Genomic DNA, 13,868 nt, shown 5'->3' with positions numbered 1-13,868 from the left:
GGCAGTCTGCTTCTCCAAAAATACAGATGCGGTAGTCCCGGTTTTAGCGACAGCTAATAGTTCCAGCAACCTCACCAAACAACTGGAGTCATGTGTGCTCTGCAATATCATCCACTTTACAAATTGTATCAAATTGCGCTGCACGCTCGTGGTATCTGCGATGACTGTAAAGTTTATTCTAATGCCTGCTAATCTTTGGACTGGAATTGCTTTGGAAACTGATTTTGGAAACTGAACGTCGCGGGCAGGCTACAGTAACGCAGTTCTCCCTGGGCAAAAATAAAAGTTGTACATTTCAGCATTTACGAAATATTTCACTCAATATGTAACTCATTTGTTTCATTTGATGGAACCTCAAGCTGGATATGGAAATTATTTAAAGCGCAGCAGCAATTTTCTAACGTCCAAGCCAATTTTCCATAAAAGCAACAGGTGCGCATCCGAACCAATAAGCCTAGCGCATAACGGCCATTTAGTTTCAACGTTTTCTTATTGTGGACCTTACAGGATTTTTATGACGTACATTGTTTTTCTCAAAGGACTCCGTTTTTGAATGAGGTTATGTTGATTTTACTCTGCGTTTGTCCGCTACAAAATGTCTCAAACAGCATTGGTGTCGTCCAAACAACTGTTGTGCGTAGTGATCGAAAACGTCCGGTGAACAGTGCATTGTAATCGCTTTCTGCCACTAATCCAAATGATCCTTCCATTATTCATCCTACTTGTGTCGCTTCACCAAAAACATGGCTCAGAAGCTGAATCAAGTCACATCAGCAAATTCCAACAACCAAGTTTAAAGGAACAAAACGGTAAGTTGCGTGTTTTGGACTGTGTGTGTGTAGAGTTGTCACTTTTAACATGGTTTGAGTTGGGAAATAAAGGTGTTGAGAATCTCACACATCCATTGCTGCTCATAAACTAATGTGCTTTTGTAAGAGGAGCAGGTTTACGCTACATCTTGCTTGAGTTTAAACTGCAATAAATACACATCTTATTCAGCTCAAGCAGCATTATCCGGGATAGGAAGTGGAAATGACCTTTTCAAGTGTGACCATGTGTGTTTTTAAGGGGGGACCTGAGAGCGGTTTTCTCTATGATCATAAAAGGCTCCATTCATTCAGTGGTAGTCACTCCAGATGATGTCATTTTACTTACCCTTTGAACCCCACTGATTTAGACGGTCAGATAAAACATTTCCCGTTTTAAAGTAAAATAAAAAAACATGCTGAAACACATCTTTCCAGCATGTGCAACTTGGAATCAAGCTGTTTGTTGTGGTGAGGTGTATGTGTGTGCATGCTTAAGTGCATAAATAGCCTATGCGCTTTCTCCTAGGTAGTGCTGCAGTTAATTTAACATTATTTGATGAAGCATACACAACGCGACCTAGCAATGTACTCTGTCCATCATTAATGTATTCTATGTAAACAGTTTGCAGGTTTTTTGCTTTACACTGATACTGAATCACTTTCTCTAAAACATTGTTTATTCTACACTTACCAGCATCCTTACCAAGTCATTACAAACCCAAAATCGTTTTCTAATGCAGAGCCCCCTCATGCTGTGGCAGTTCATATGGCACTCTATTTTCTACTTTAAGCTTTAGTAGTCGTTGTCTTCTTCTACCGTCATCCCAAACAGCTCATTTGCATATTTCACATTCCTGCATGCGGCTCCTCTATCTGCATTTAACCAGAGATCTTTATATAATGATGAGATGCTCATGTCTCCGCCCTAACAATAGGCAGGCGACAAGCATAGGTCTGCATATTAAGTCCATAGAAACCCATTGGGCCTATTTTGGTGAGAGTGAAACCTCTCGCTTCACCACTTCATCTCTAATTTAAGTACTTGTTAGCATATGGAGGTCAAGGGCAGGAAGTGTTGCCCTTCCGTTGGGCCCTGATCAAAGCCTCGCCCCAGGATCCCCATCTAATCAATCTGGCCATGGAGAAAAACAAGTGGGCTGTTGAACCATAAAACCTGCTCTTAAAACAGTGGCCACACATGGAATGATATTAAAGGCCCTGGCTAGCGGTAATCGTTTCACCAGAGCTCTGGTTTGGTTGATTGCTGATGCTCGGCCACAATTTGATATTGGTTTGTTATTTTACCAGGTAAAAATTGACAGAAGACCTTCTCATTTGCAGCAACAACATGGGGAATAGTTACAGGGGAGAGGGATTAATTAGCCAATTGTAAACTGGGGATTATTAGGTAACCATGATGGTTTGAGGGCCAGATTGGGAATTTAGCTAGAACACCAGGGTTAACAGCCCTACAATAAGTGCCATGGGATCTTTAATGACCTCAGAGAGTCAGGACACCCATTTAACGTCCCATCCGAAAGACTGCGCCCTACACAGGGCAGTGTCCCCAATCACTGCCCCTGGGAATTGGGATATTTTTTTTAGACCAGAGGAAAGAGTGCCTCCTACTGGCCCTACAACACCACTTCCAGCAGCATCTGGTCTCCCATCCAGGAACTGACCAGGACCAACCCTGCTTAGATTCAGAAGCAAGCCAGCGGTGGTATGCAGGGTGGTATGCTGCTGATGACTATAGATGTCTATCAGTCACCGCATGGTTGCTAGTGCGGTTCCTCTACTCTTAGTCTCAGTTTGGTAGCTCAGTCTTAGCTTGGTTGCTAGAGCAGTCCTTCTACTACGATAACTTTCTCCAAGGAAACTGCTGTTGACTTTTGTTATGCAACCTGATACATAGGATATCATCTTTTGGTCAGCCAGACTCCAGCCACCCAAGTCATGGACTGTTCTCTCTGCTACTGCATGAGAAGCGGTACCGGAGCACCAAGTCTGGGATCAAAAGGCTCCTGAACAGCTTCTACCCCTAATCCATAAGACTGCTGGACAGTTAAACAAATGGCTACCCGGACTGTTTGCATTGACCTCCTTTTTTTTTTTTTCTTGCGCCGACTCTATGCAAACTCACTGTACTCAACCCACACACTCACACTTACTACACTGACACTCCAACACACACAAACATGCATATTGACGCCCCACACACACACTTTCACACTCTTCACACACGCTACTCTGTTTATTATCTATCCTGATTGCCTAGTCATTTCTACCGCCACCTGCATGTACATATTAACTCGAGGTTCACAGGCCAATAGGGAAATGTGCAGTTTTTCACGTGTACACGTGAAATGTCTGGGGAATGGGGATAGAGAAGTGCAGTGTGCATTCAAAAGGTCCCAATAAGAACAAGTCAACAGGCAATCTGTAACCAACATGCATAATGGGAGAAAAACATGGGGTGGTATAGTTGTTCGCGACAGACCGAGAACTTGGGACTTGTGTACATGGAAGTGTAACTTTAGTTTCATACATTGATGTCATACATTGATGTCAATGGACATTTGCATCAAAATTCATGTTACTGGTGCAAATCTCAAGTCACCCTCTAGTCTAGCCCATATGTATCTGGAGATTTGACCAAACCTCTCCATGTCATTTTTTTACTTACTCTACTGTAGTTTCATACAAAGCCAAGCATAATTTCCTCACATCAAAGCCATAGTCTTTTGTGTTGCGTGGGATTGGTTGAAGTCAGCGTATTGCATGTTTTGCTCTGTTTAGGAAGTAACGCCTCTCCCTATCAGGCAATTATTACCCAACATTTGCTGGCTTGACTTACTAGGGTGGTTTATATAGCTGTTAGCCCATGCTGTTGGCAGCTACCAGCTTGGCAGCTTGGATTCACATTGCCAGTCTGTTATTGTGTTAAATGGTTTCCATAGTAGTTTCTATTTTAATTGGAAATTACGGTATAGCTGTAAAACTGGTGACATGGCACCAAAAGGATTTGGAATATACCGTTATCCTTTAATAATATAAGTTTCTCTGGGAAAAGTCGTTTTCAGTTAGAGTAAGTTGTAAATTGACAAATCTTAACAAAGAACTAATGTACAGTTACTCGCACTATAGTGGTTGGCCTACACTGACAACTACGGTCTAGTTGACGAAAAAAAAAAAGATAATTGGATGATGCTTTACTTAAAGTAACTTGCAATGAAACTGCAATACAAATATACCTGAAAATATACTGACCACACAAGCGCTTTCCCGCGCTGAGACACTAAACAGTCTGTCTCGTCGCCACAAGCAGTCCATGTAGACTTATTTCCCCCACACCACTTCAGTCTCAAGTGAGGACTAACAGTGAATAACAGTGTCTATATTTTTGCTGTCAGTACAACTTGAACATCGGAGCACTGAATTTGGCAAGCGAGCATGTCACCGCCTGCCTGCTGTTTGTCATTTTGGGCAGCGAGTGTACATTCTCCTCAGGCAAGAGGGAGTTTCTCAAGGGAACTGGGTCACAGTTTTTTTTAAGCTCTGCATTGGCTGAGAAAGCCTCCAGGCAGGCAGTATCTTCTCTCTCATTTGCAGTATCAACATTGCCCCAGATACTTTGGAAGGACCTATTGTTTTCTGCAGAATCAATGCCCTCTTGAGGTCAGTATGCAGCTCAAAACATCTTGACATTGTCATCGATATGTCCCTGTGAGGAGTGTCACCCATCCAGCCAAAGGTGTGCGTAATGTGTGTGCCTTTTCTTTTAGTATCACAATAAATGCCCTCCGTGTCCTTTAAATAGTATGTGTGGAATAATCTTGCTATACTATGTGGTAGGGAACACCTGCGGATTCTCAACTTTTTAATCTACCAGTCAAGGCCTAAACTATAGCCAGCATGCTGATTGTCAATGCCAATTATGGATTCATGTAAATCATGAATAGCAGTGACATGTACGTAATACAATTTTTGTTTTCAGCTTGAACCATTTCAATGTAACAATTTGTCTGTTTCCACCTGTGAACCAGTGACCAAATAACTGTCTGGAGAGACAGAGCCAACCAATCCCAAGAACATTCTTTCCTTATCTGCTGCAAAATGAAATGCCTCATTGGAAAAATCAATTCATGAGCGATTCTTAGATAGCAGTAGATTTTAATGAATGTTATCAGCTGCCTACAATTGCTTCAGCACATGGAATATAGTGAGCACTTCTTTAGCTATTTCATCGATGGATTAGGCCTACAGCTGAAAATCTATTCAGTATGGAAATGAGCACAGAGTCCAAGCACAGAGTTTCCCAGAGGAGACAAAAATATAAAGAGCTCATAAATTTGGTCATATAAACGCGCCACTGTAAATAGCCCAATGCTAACATTGACATTGAGTGGGAGAGGAGATACAGTCTAGACATGAGTATGTCTGTCTCAAATTAGGATTACCTGTCAGTGCAAATACCTGTCATTTACTCCTCTGCAGCATCTTTTCCTCAAGTTTCTCTTGTTTCTCAGCTGCACTTCGGCCAGTGGTTTATGTGCTCATTGCCACGCACACTTGACGCAATCCATTGGCATATTCAAAAACATTGAGGTGAAATAGGCTACATGTAACTACTGTGTTACATACATAAAATAGACATTACATCGGTCTAGGCATATATTTCCTTGGAAAATGTCTTGAGGAGAAAGCATTTCTGAAATGACTAAATGAGAGAATGTAAATATAGCTGTTGGCATAATCAGTGCATTACTACTGGGTAATTAGCGCGTTATCATTCTTGAGGTGGCTTCGTCTCGAGTGCAGCTCATATTGGCACTTCCAAACTGAGTACATTTGGATTACCTGTAGCTGTGTTTGAGGATTTGTACATTGCTGGAACAGCCCTGCACTTGAATGGATTTAAGCTGTCTGTGGGGATATTGGCTGTTTTGAAAGTAAACTGAATTCCATTAGACTTACAATTTTGACCTTGGTTACCGTCTCTGGAGGGTATGTCTACATAGTTTTTGCAGATGTCATCCCCCCCTTTCAAAGAACTATTTGAAAGTGTCTTGTTCTGTCAATACGCCGGGCTTGGGCGTTGCCTTGCAATTGATTGACAAGGAGCTTGACCCTGAACAAGTACCAAAAAGTAGCGCAGCAATGCTTTCTAATATAGAGATGGATTGGGAGAGGCAGATGCAACATTTTGCTGTTGATTCTGTGCTTACATTTTGCAGAGAAGGGAACAAAGTAGTATTGCTTTGGTACAAGAAGAGCAGAGCTGGTTATTGAGGGATTGGTCACTATGCTAAATGTTCACAGAATATTAATTACTCAAGAGATGTAAACAGATTTGGCATGGGTCCCCAGATCCTCAAAAAGATCTACAGCTGCACCATCGAAGGCATCCTGACCTGGTTGCGTCATCCAGGTTTGGCAACTGCTTTGCATCCGACCGGAAGGCGCTACAGAGGGTAGTGCAAACGGCCCAGTCCGTCAATGGGGCCAAGCTTCCTGTCATCCAGGACCTACATACAGTTGAAGTCAGAAGTTTACATGCACGTTAGCCAAATGCATTTAAACTCAGTTTTTCACAATTCCTGACAATTAAACCTTAGGTCAGGTAGGATCATCACTTTATTTTAAGAATGTGAAATGTCAGAATAATAGTAGAGTGATTTATTTCAGCTTTTATTTATTTCACATTCCCAGTGGGTCAGAAGTTTACATACTAGTTTAGTGTATTTGTTAGCATTGCCTTTAAATTGTTTAACTTGGGTCAAATGTTCCGGTAGTCTTCCACAAGCTTCCCACAATAAGTTGGGTGAAATTTGACCCGTTCCTCCTGACAGAGCTGGTGTAACTGAGCCAGGTTTGTAGGCCTTGCTCACACACTTTCAGTTCTGCCCACAATATTTATATGGGATTGAGGTCAGGGCTTTGTGATGGCCATTCTAATACCTTGACTTTGTTGTCCTTAAGCCATTTTGCCACAACTTTGGAAGTATGCTTGGGGTCATTGTCCATTTGGAAGACCCATTTGCGACCAAACATTAACTTCCTGACTGTCTTGAGATTTTGCTTCAATATATCCACATAATTTTCCGTTCTCATGATGCCATCTATTTTGTGAAGTGCACCAGTCCCTCCTGCAGCAAAGCGCCCCCACAGCATGATGCTGCCACCCCCGTGCTTCACGGTTGGGATGGTGTTCTTCGGCTTGCAAGCATCCCCGTTTTTCCTCCAAACATAACGATGGTCATTATGGCCAAGCAGTTATATTTTTGTTTCATCAGGCCAGAGGACATTTCTCCAAAAAGTTAGATTATTGTCCCCATGTGCAGTTGCAAACTGTAGTCTGTCTTTTTTATGGCAGTTTTGGAGCAGTGGCTTCTGCCTTGCTGAGCGGCCTTTCAGGTTATGTCGATGTGGGACTCATTTTACTGTGGATATAGATACTGGAGGAAATAAGTACACAAGTATTTTCATAGGGTCCTTTGCTGTTGTTCTGGGATTGATTTGCACTTTTCGCACCAAAGTATGTTCATCTCTAGGACACAGAACGCGTCTCCTTCCTGAGCGGTATGATGGCTGCGTGGTCCGATGGTGTTTATACTTGCGTACTATTGTTTGTACAGATAAATGTGTTACCTTCAGGCGATTGGAAATTGCTCCCAAAGATGAACCAGACTTGTGGAGGTCTGCAATTTTTCTGAGGTCTTGGCTGATTTCTTTTGATTTTCCCATGATGTCAAGCAAAGAGGCAGTGAGTTGGAAGGTAGGCCTTTTTAAATACATCCACAGGTACACCTCCAATTGACTCAAATGATGTCTGAAGCTTCTAAAGCCATGACATAATTTTATTTAATTTTCCAAGCTGTTAAAAAGCACAGTCAACTTAATGTATGTGAACTTCTGACCCACTGGAATTGTGATGCAGTGAAATAATCTCTGTAAACAATTGTTGGAAAAATTGCTTGGCATGCACAAAGTACAGTCCTAACCGACTTTCCAAAACTATAGTTTGTTAACAAGAAATTTGTGTAGTGGTTGAAAAAACAGTTTTAATGAATCCAACCTAAAGTGTATGTAAACTTCTGACTTCAACTGTATATACTAGGTGGTGTCTGTGGAAGGCCCACAAAATTGTGAAGGACTCTAGTCACCCGTCAGAGCAGTCTATCTGCTACCACATGGCAAGCTCTATAAGAGTGCCAAGTTTAAAAGGCTCCTTAACATCTTCTACTCTGAGTAGCTCAGCGAGGAGTGACGCAGCGGTCAATGCACTGCATCTCAGTGCTAGAGGCGTCACTACAGACTTTGGTTCAATCCTGGGCTGTATCACAACCGGCCGTTATCGGGAATCCCAAATGGCGGAGCACAATTGGCCCAGCGTCGTCCGGGCTATGGGAGGGTTTGGTCGGTGTAGGCCGTCATTGTAAATAAGAATTTGTTCTTAACTGACTTGCCTAGTTAAATAAAAGTTTTTACACTGCTGATTTTTGCTGTTACCTGTTGTATTCGGAGCATGTGACAAATCAAATTTGATTTTATGTAAGCATATGTTGTCTTTCAATCATTGACCAGTTATCAAACCCAGATTATTATATTCAGAAATTGCCATTCTGATTAATTATGTTTTACAACTTCCATTCTGACCATGGATTTCCTGAATAAATCTGAGTGTTTCACAGGCATGACTCCAATGTATGCATCCAGCAGCCCCCACACACCAAAAAATAACAATTTATCCTCACTTTTGGCATGGTCCAGGGTGGCAGGACTACCAACCCAGCAGTCTGGGAACAATGTGTCTGTTGTTCCACTAGAACAGTGGTTCTCAAACGTATTTAGGCCAGGGACTCTTTTTGTGATAGCAAATTCATCAGGGACCCCCCTAATGAATAAAAATAGCGTACAAGGAGTTCTACGTTTTACAGGAGCCCCACATCAGCTGTTCTCACATGCTGGGCTTCATATACTGTAGGTCAGTGAGTGAGGAGGGAAGCTAGATACAGTTTAAAATTCTGATTAATCGTGTATAGTTGTACTCCATTTTTAAAGGGGGACTGAACTGACCTCGTTTTTCATATTGCTCATTAAGAAATGAGAGCGGCCATGACTGAAGCCAAACGAGAGCTGTGTTGGATGTAGTTTGGTGTTTCTTAGGTGTGTCTTTGCCATTCAATCACAACAAACAAGGGCTTTAGTAAGTAGTGATGGCGAGGTAAGCTAAACTAGCTTTGCTATGGAGATAAGGTTTTAAGTTGAGGACTTCTCCCCTCCTGACTGACTCGCCATCTTGATGGTCTGCAAATTCAGTTCTATGTTTAGGCTAAAATCTGCGCTGACCTTGTGTTTAGCCAAGCTGAGAGCAGCTAGCTAGCATAGCTTGGGGAAAGTGGCAGCTGGCTAGCCTGTCCTATCAGTTATTCCAAAATAGAGAGGACAAGGGTCTGGAATGTGTTTCATAAGAAACTCGTTCTACAACACCTTGAGTCTGCTCAGCTGTCCTACAACACAATATTCTATAACTGTCTATTTGTCTCGTCTCTCCTTATGTTTGCTGTTAGATCTTTCCCGGGGGATAAATCCCAGAACTACTAAAATCCCTATAGGTGTAGGCTACATGTGGACATTGCCCAGCTTTAGTGTAGATAAATTTATCAACAGAAAATCAAGCAGGTTAGTATTTTTAACATGAATCTGGTTCTGAAGGCAGCTCTGCAGAGTGGTCACTAGCTGGCACAACCACAAAGTTTTAAAATCAGATTTTAAACATAACCCAACCTTAAACACACCGCTAACCCTAATGCCTAAACTTCACCTTAAATTAAGACCAAACATGACATTTTAGTTTTTTGTTCTTTCGATAGCCAATTTTGACTTTGCATCTGGCCCATCTAGCAGAAATCACTGCGTTCTGTAGTGTTTCCCCCAGGATTTTTTCATCAGCTGTAGCAACGTTTTTTCTGGATCAAAATGGGATTTAAGTGGTAGGTCAGGCGGGGGCGTTGTAGTGGGCGTTTAGGGTTGGGTGGTAGCCAGATTTTCATATCATACCGCCCTTCTCTCATCCCAGGATTTACTGTAGTAGCGGTTAAGTACACAAAAAAGCCAATTGGGCGTCTATTACCAGAATGCTAACAAAATTGGCAGAAGTACTAGTGAATGATGCCCTGTCTCCAGATTAAATCGTCCACTTAGCTAACTAGCAAATTAATCCAAATACACAGCTGGACTTAACACCTCCCGCTTTTTCCCGTAGTGCTGTATTTACACCAACAAAAAAACACGTGACTAGGGCTCTACAGTACAACCAATTTGGTTGGATATGCAACTAAATATTTAGCTGTGCGACCATTCGTTTTATTTTGGGAGCCATGACACTAACTAATGTCTCATAAAATTATTGTTATTATGAGTGCCCTAGAGAGAAAAAGTGAGTGCAGATGAGTTAGTGTCAGGGTTGCACCATTACCACAGATAAAACGGCTTGCTTCTAGACCAACCAGATCAAAAGATCTGACCCATATTACCGGCACAACATTTGTATCTTCCTATTGTGGCTCACGTCATTAACCATTTTGTTAACACTTTGTTCAGTCATGTTACCTCATTGGCTAACTTTAGCAGTATATACAACTTCGAAGAGGAAGGGGAGGACCATCCTTCTCCGTGAATTTCATAAACATTTAAATAGTGAAACATTAACCCTTTGGCATGCACCAACACACGGTTGTGATCGTTCTATAGTGGTTCCTACAGCGTAAGCTCAAACCGGTGTGATTTTAGAACTTTCAGTTTCAAATTGACACAACAGTCAGCGTTTGTATTGAATGTGTCACTGTCACCTTCGTTAATCACCATTATTCTCTCAACCTATGTACCTACGTTGTAAACGTTAATTCATAGGCTAGGTCGTAGCAACCTCATGATGGGTATAGGGGAAAATTGTCAGGTAGTGGCCTAAACCTATCAACGTTACATTGAGCTGGGTGAATTGAATATGCATGACAGTCATCCAATATGCTGTAATAGAAATAAGGCCATGCATCTCAATAGCAAAATAGTGCTTTTACACAATGTAGAAACTTAATATTCCACACATGACTTTGTCATTTTAATGACAGGTATTCATATCAACAATTTAGCTTTTATAATAAATCAATGTCTTTACAGTGTTACAGATTATACTGAACAAAAATATCAATGCAACATGCAACAATTTCTGATTTTACTGAGCTACAGTTGATACACAGTACCAGTCAAAAGTTTGGACACACCTTCTCATTCAAGGGTTTTTCTTTACTTTTACTATTTTCTAAACTGTACAATTTTTTATTTTACTTTTTATTTAACTAGGCAAGTCTGTAAAGAACACATTCTTATTTTCAATGAAGGCCTAGGAACAGTGGGTTATAACTGCCTTGTTCAGCTCTGGGATTCGATCTTGCAACCTATCTGTTAAAATATATATGCCTGTTTCTGTCCTGCCCTTGACTTTGGTGCGATGGCATGTGATGTTCATAGCCTCTTCATTGCAAAACTCCCTGATATTCTCAAAATTATACATTTGTCTAGCTGTGTCCAGTCCAGGTGGTGCTTCTACATGCAGACCATCTATGGGAGGATGTCAGCGTTGCGCAGCAGCTGAAACCTGGTCCCGACTGAGTCTGAACTGCTCCTTGGCGTCAACAACACCAGGCCACAGAGCATCGAAGCTGTAAAACAGGAAATAAAAAATAAACATTTGAAGACGTTACCACATTACAATTCACCTCCCAAGTTTAGATAAGAAGAATAACCCCATACAATGAAATTAAAATTATATTCACCTGAAGTGCTGGTACTTATTGATCTGTGGCAGTGGCCTGAAGTACGGAGTCAGGTGTTGCCAGCCATAGCTTTCCACCAGCACCGTACCATCCTCCAGTCCAACCAGCTGTGGGATATTGACCCCTGTGCTGGTGTTGTGAAGGACACCACTGTGAATTTCAGAGAAAGTGCCAGTCATGTTGGAGGTCAATTAAATAATCAAAATGTGTTTATGCTTTACATACCAGGTGTTATCATCAATTCCTTTGGAGACGCCACACTGCTGCTTTTGTCACATTGGCTCGCAGCAGCTTTCTACCAAAATGTTTGTCCTGGGTGGCGTCCTGGTAATACTATTGAGTTATCCTCGGTGTAGTTGTTTAAGTTCACCACTCGCTGCAAGTCCTCATGCTTCAGCTGTAACCCGTGCTTGCTTGGGCCAGCTGTCTTTTTGATTGGAGGCATTAGACCATTCTTCAGTATTACTGGTGGAGGAGAGTCGGGCGTGTTCTACTGATGCTGAAAGGCAAATTCCAGATACAAATATTTTAGCATTATTATACAATAGATAGCCGTAATCACCGTCAGACACACCTGGCTAACTTGATAGGTTGTCAGCTAGCTAGCTAACAGTAAGCTTTAACTTGGTCTTTTGTTTAGACATGTAGCTCGCTAGCTAGCTTAACAATGAACAGTAATCCCAATTCATGGAGTACTAGCAATACAAACTGATTGTCAAAGCTAGATAAAGTTAACCAAATAGGTTCAATGTTAGCTAGTTAACTAGGCTATAACAAGCAATGTGAAATGGCATCCTGAGAACATTAGTACAGCCAGATAAGCTTTAACTTGCAATGAAAACAACTTTCTGACAAAATTAGATGTATAATATCTGAAACTGTAGCTAGACTCTTACCCGTCCGTATACATGGATGAATGCTTCACGGCAGACTGCAACCCCTTTCATTAAATAAGATTTTGTTTTTGTTTGTACAGCTTGCTTGGCCTGTTGTGTCAAGTCACTCTGGTTAACACTGACCATTTGCAATGCCACAATCATCTTAAGCTTTACTTCCCACCAAATGACCATTTTACTCGCACTAGCAGAGCTGGTTAGGCTGTTTTCATGTTATCTAGAGTGTTAGTGACTGTAACAGTGCTCCTGGAAACAATGTAATTACGCTTTTTTCCCGACGTTTACCTACACAGCTCAACACCTGTTGAATATGGCCATTCGTAAAGTCATCAGTTATTTTGCACTCTGGCACATTCAGATGAGAGTGCTCTGAAACAGTTGTCGCAGTGACATTCTATTGAAATGGATACTTGCATAGTAAAGTCTTGTTAAGTTTTACTATACGATACAAATACGTAAAAATAGAAAAAGCCTTGTTATACAGGATTACCTACACATATTGACCAGCTGAAATAGACAGAAGCATGCTATATGGCAGACCAATCCAAACATCTCTCTGCTTGTCCAGCCCACTCATTATCTCAGTCAATCATGGCTAACGGGAAGGTTGACTTTTTCTGTGGCTTAACCAACTAGGCTCGTAATTTTAACAGTTTTCTTCGTGTTTACAAATGGCATACAACGTTTGGTATTAAGGCACATGAAAGTTCACATGTTCGAGGAGGGCATTTCTGCCAAAAAATGCAATTTGATCAAAATCGTTGTAACATAAATGGCTCTTGTGAACTAGTGACCTGTGACATATGCCAAGTTTCCTGAAATGGGTCACATTTCTGCCAGAAAATGCATTGTGATAAAACAAATGTTTACGGTCAAATGCCTCACCTGTGAAGTAGTAAGTTTAGGCTATTTACTCCATGGTGGCGGCCATGTTGCCAGGTGAGAACTTTTCTTGCCTGTGCTCGCTCCTTAACATTCCCACCACCACAATACACAAGACTCCTTACCCCCCAGTCACACAGTGGGTTCCACATAACTTTGGCGAGGACGGCACACCCTAACAGGTCATGGTGAGGGAGGTACCAGCATAGTCTCTGGCGACAGCCTCTGTGCCTGTACACTACACACTGTTCCTCGCAGTACCCACACTAGGTCCCCTGGGAGGGGGTATCCAATGGAATGAAAATGTACATTGGACTGTTGGGTAGCTCTTGCGACTACTGATGATTTGAGCAACTGTGTTCTGGAGATACGTGTGGTGCACGGTGCAGACCGAATGGCCAATCAAGATAATCAGGAATCTCCTTTTTTGATGAAGGCACATT

The 13,868-nt window shown here is 41.7% G+C and overlaps 1 protein-coding gene across 1 annotated transcript in view; it reads left to right on the top strand.

Moving 5' to 3' along the window:
• Positions 1-13,868, top strand: part of LOC139390722 (platelet-derived growth factor C-like) — an 82,931-nt gene continuing 69,063 nt past the window's right edge. Inside the window, exon 1 of the mRNA XM_071138041.1 lies at positions 1-809. Within this exon, the coding sequence (XP_070994142.1) occupies positions 698-809 (112 nt within the window). The 5' untranslated portion in view covers positions 1-697. The remainder of the gene's footprint in view (positions 810-13,868) is intronic.

The sequence above is a fragment of the Oncorhynchus clarkii genome, chromosome 31, assembly GCF_045791955.1.
Source record: "Oncorhynchus clarkii lewisi isolate Uvic-CL-2024 chromosome 31, UVic_Ocla_1.0, whole genome shotgun sequence".
Lineage (NCBI taxonomy): Eukaryota > Metazoa > Chordata > Actinopteri > Salmoniformes > Salmonidae > Oncorhynchus > Oncorhynchus clarkii.
Note: the sequence above shows the minus strand (reverse complement) of the source record. Positions and strands in the feature narration are given on the sequence as shown.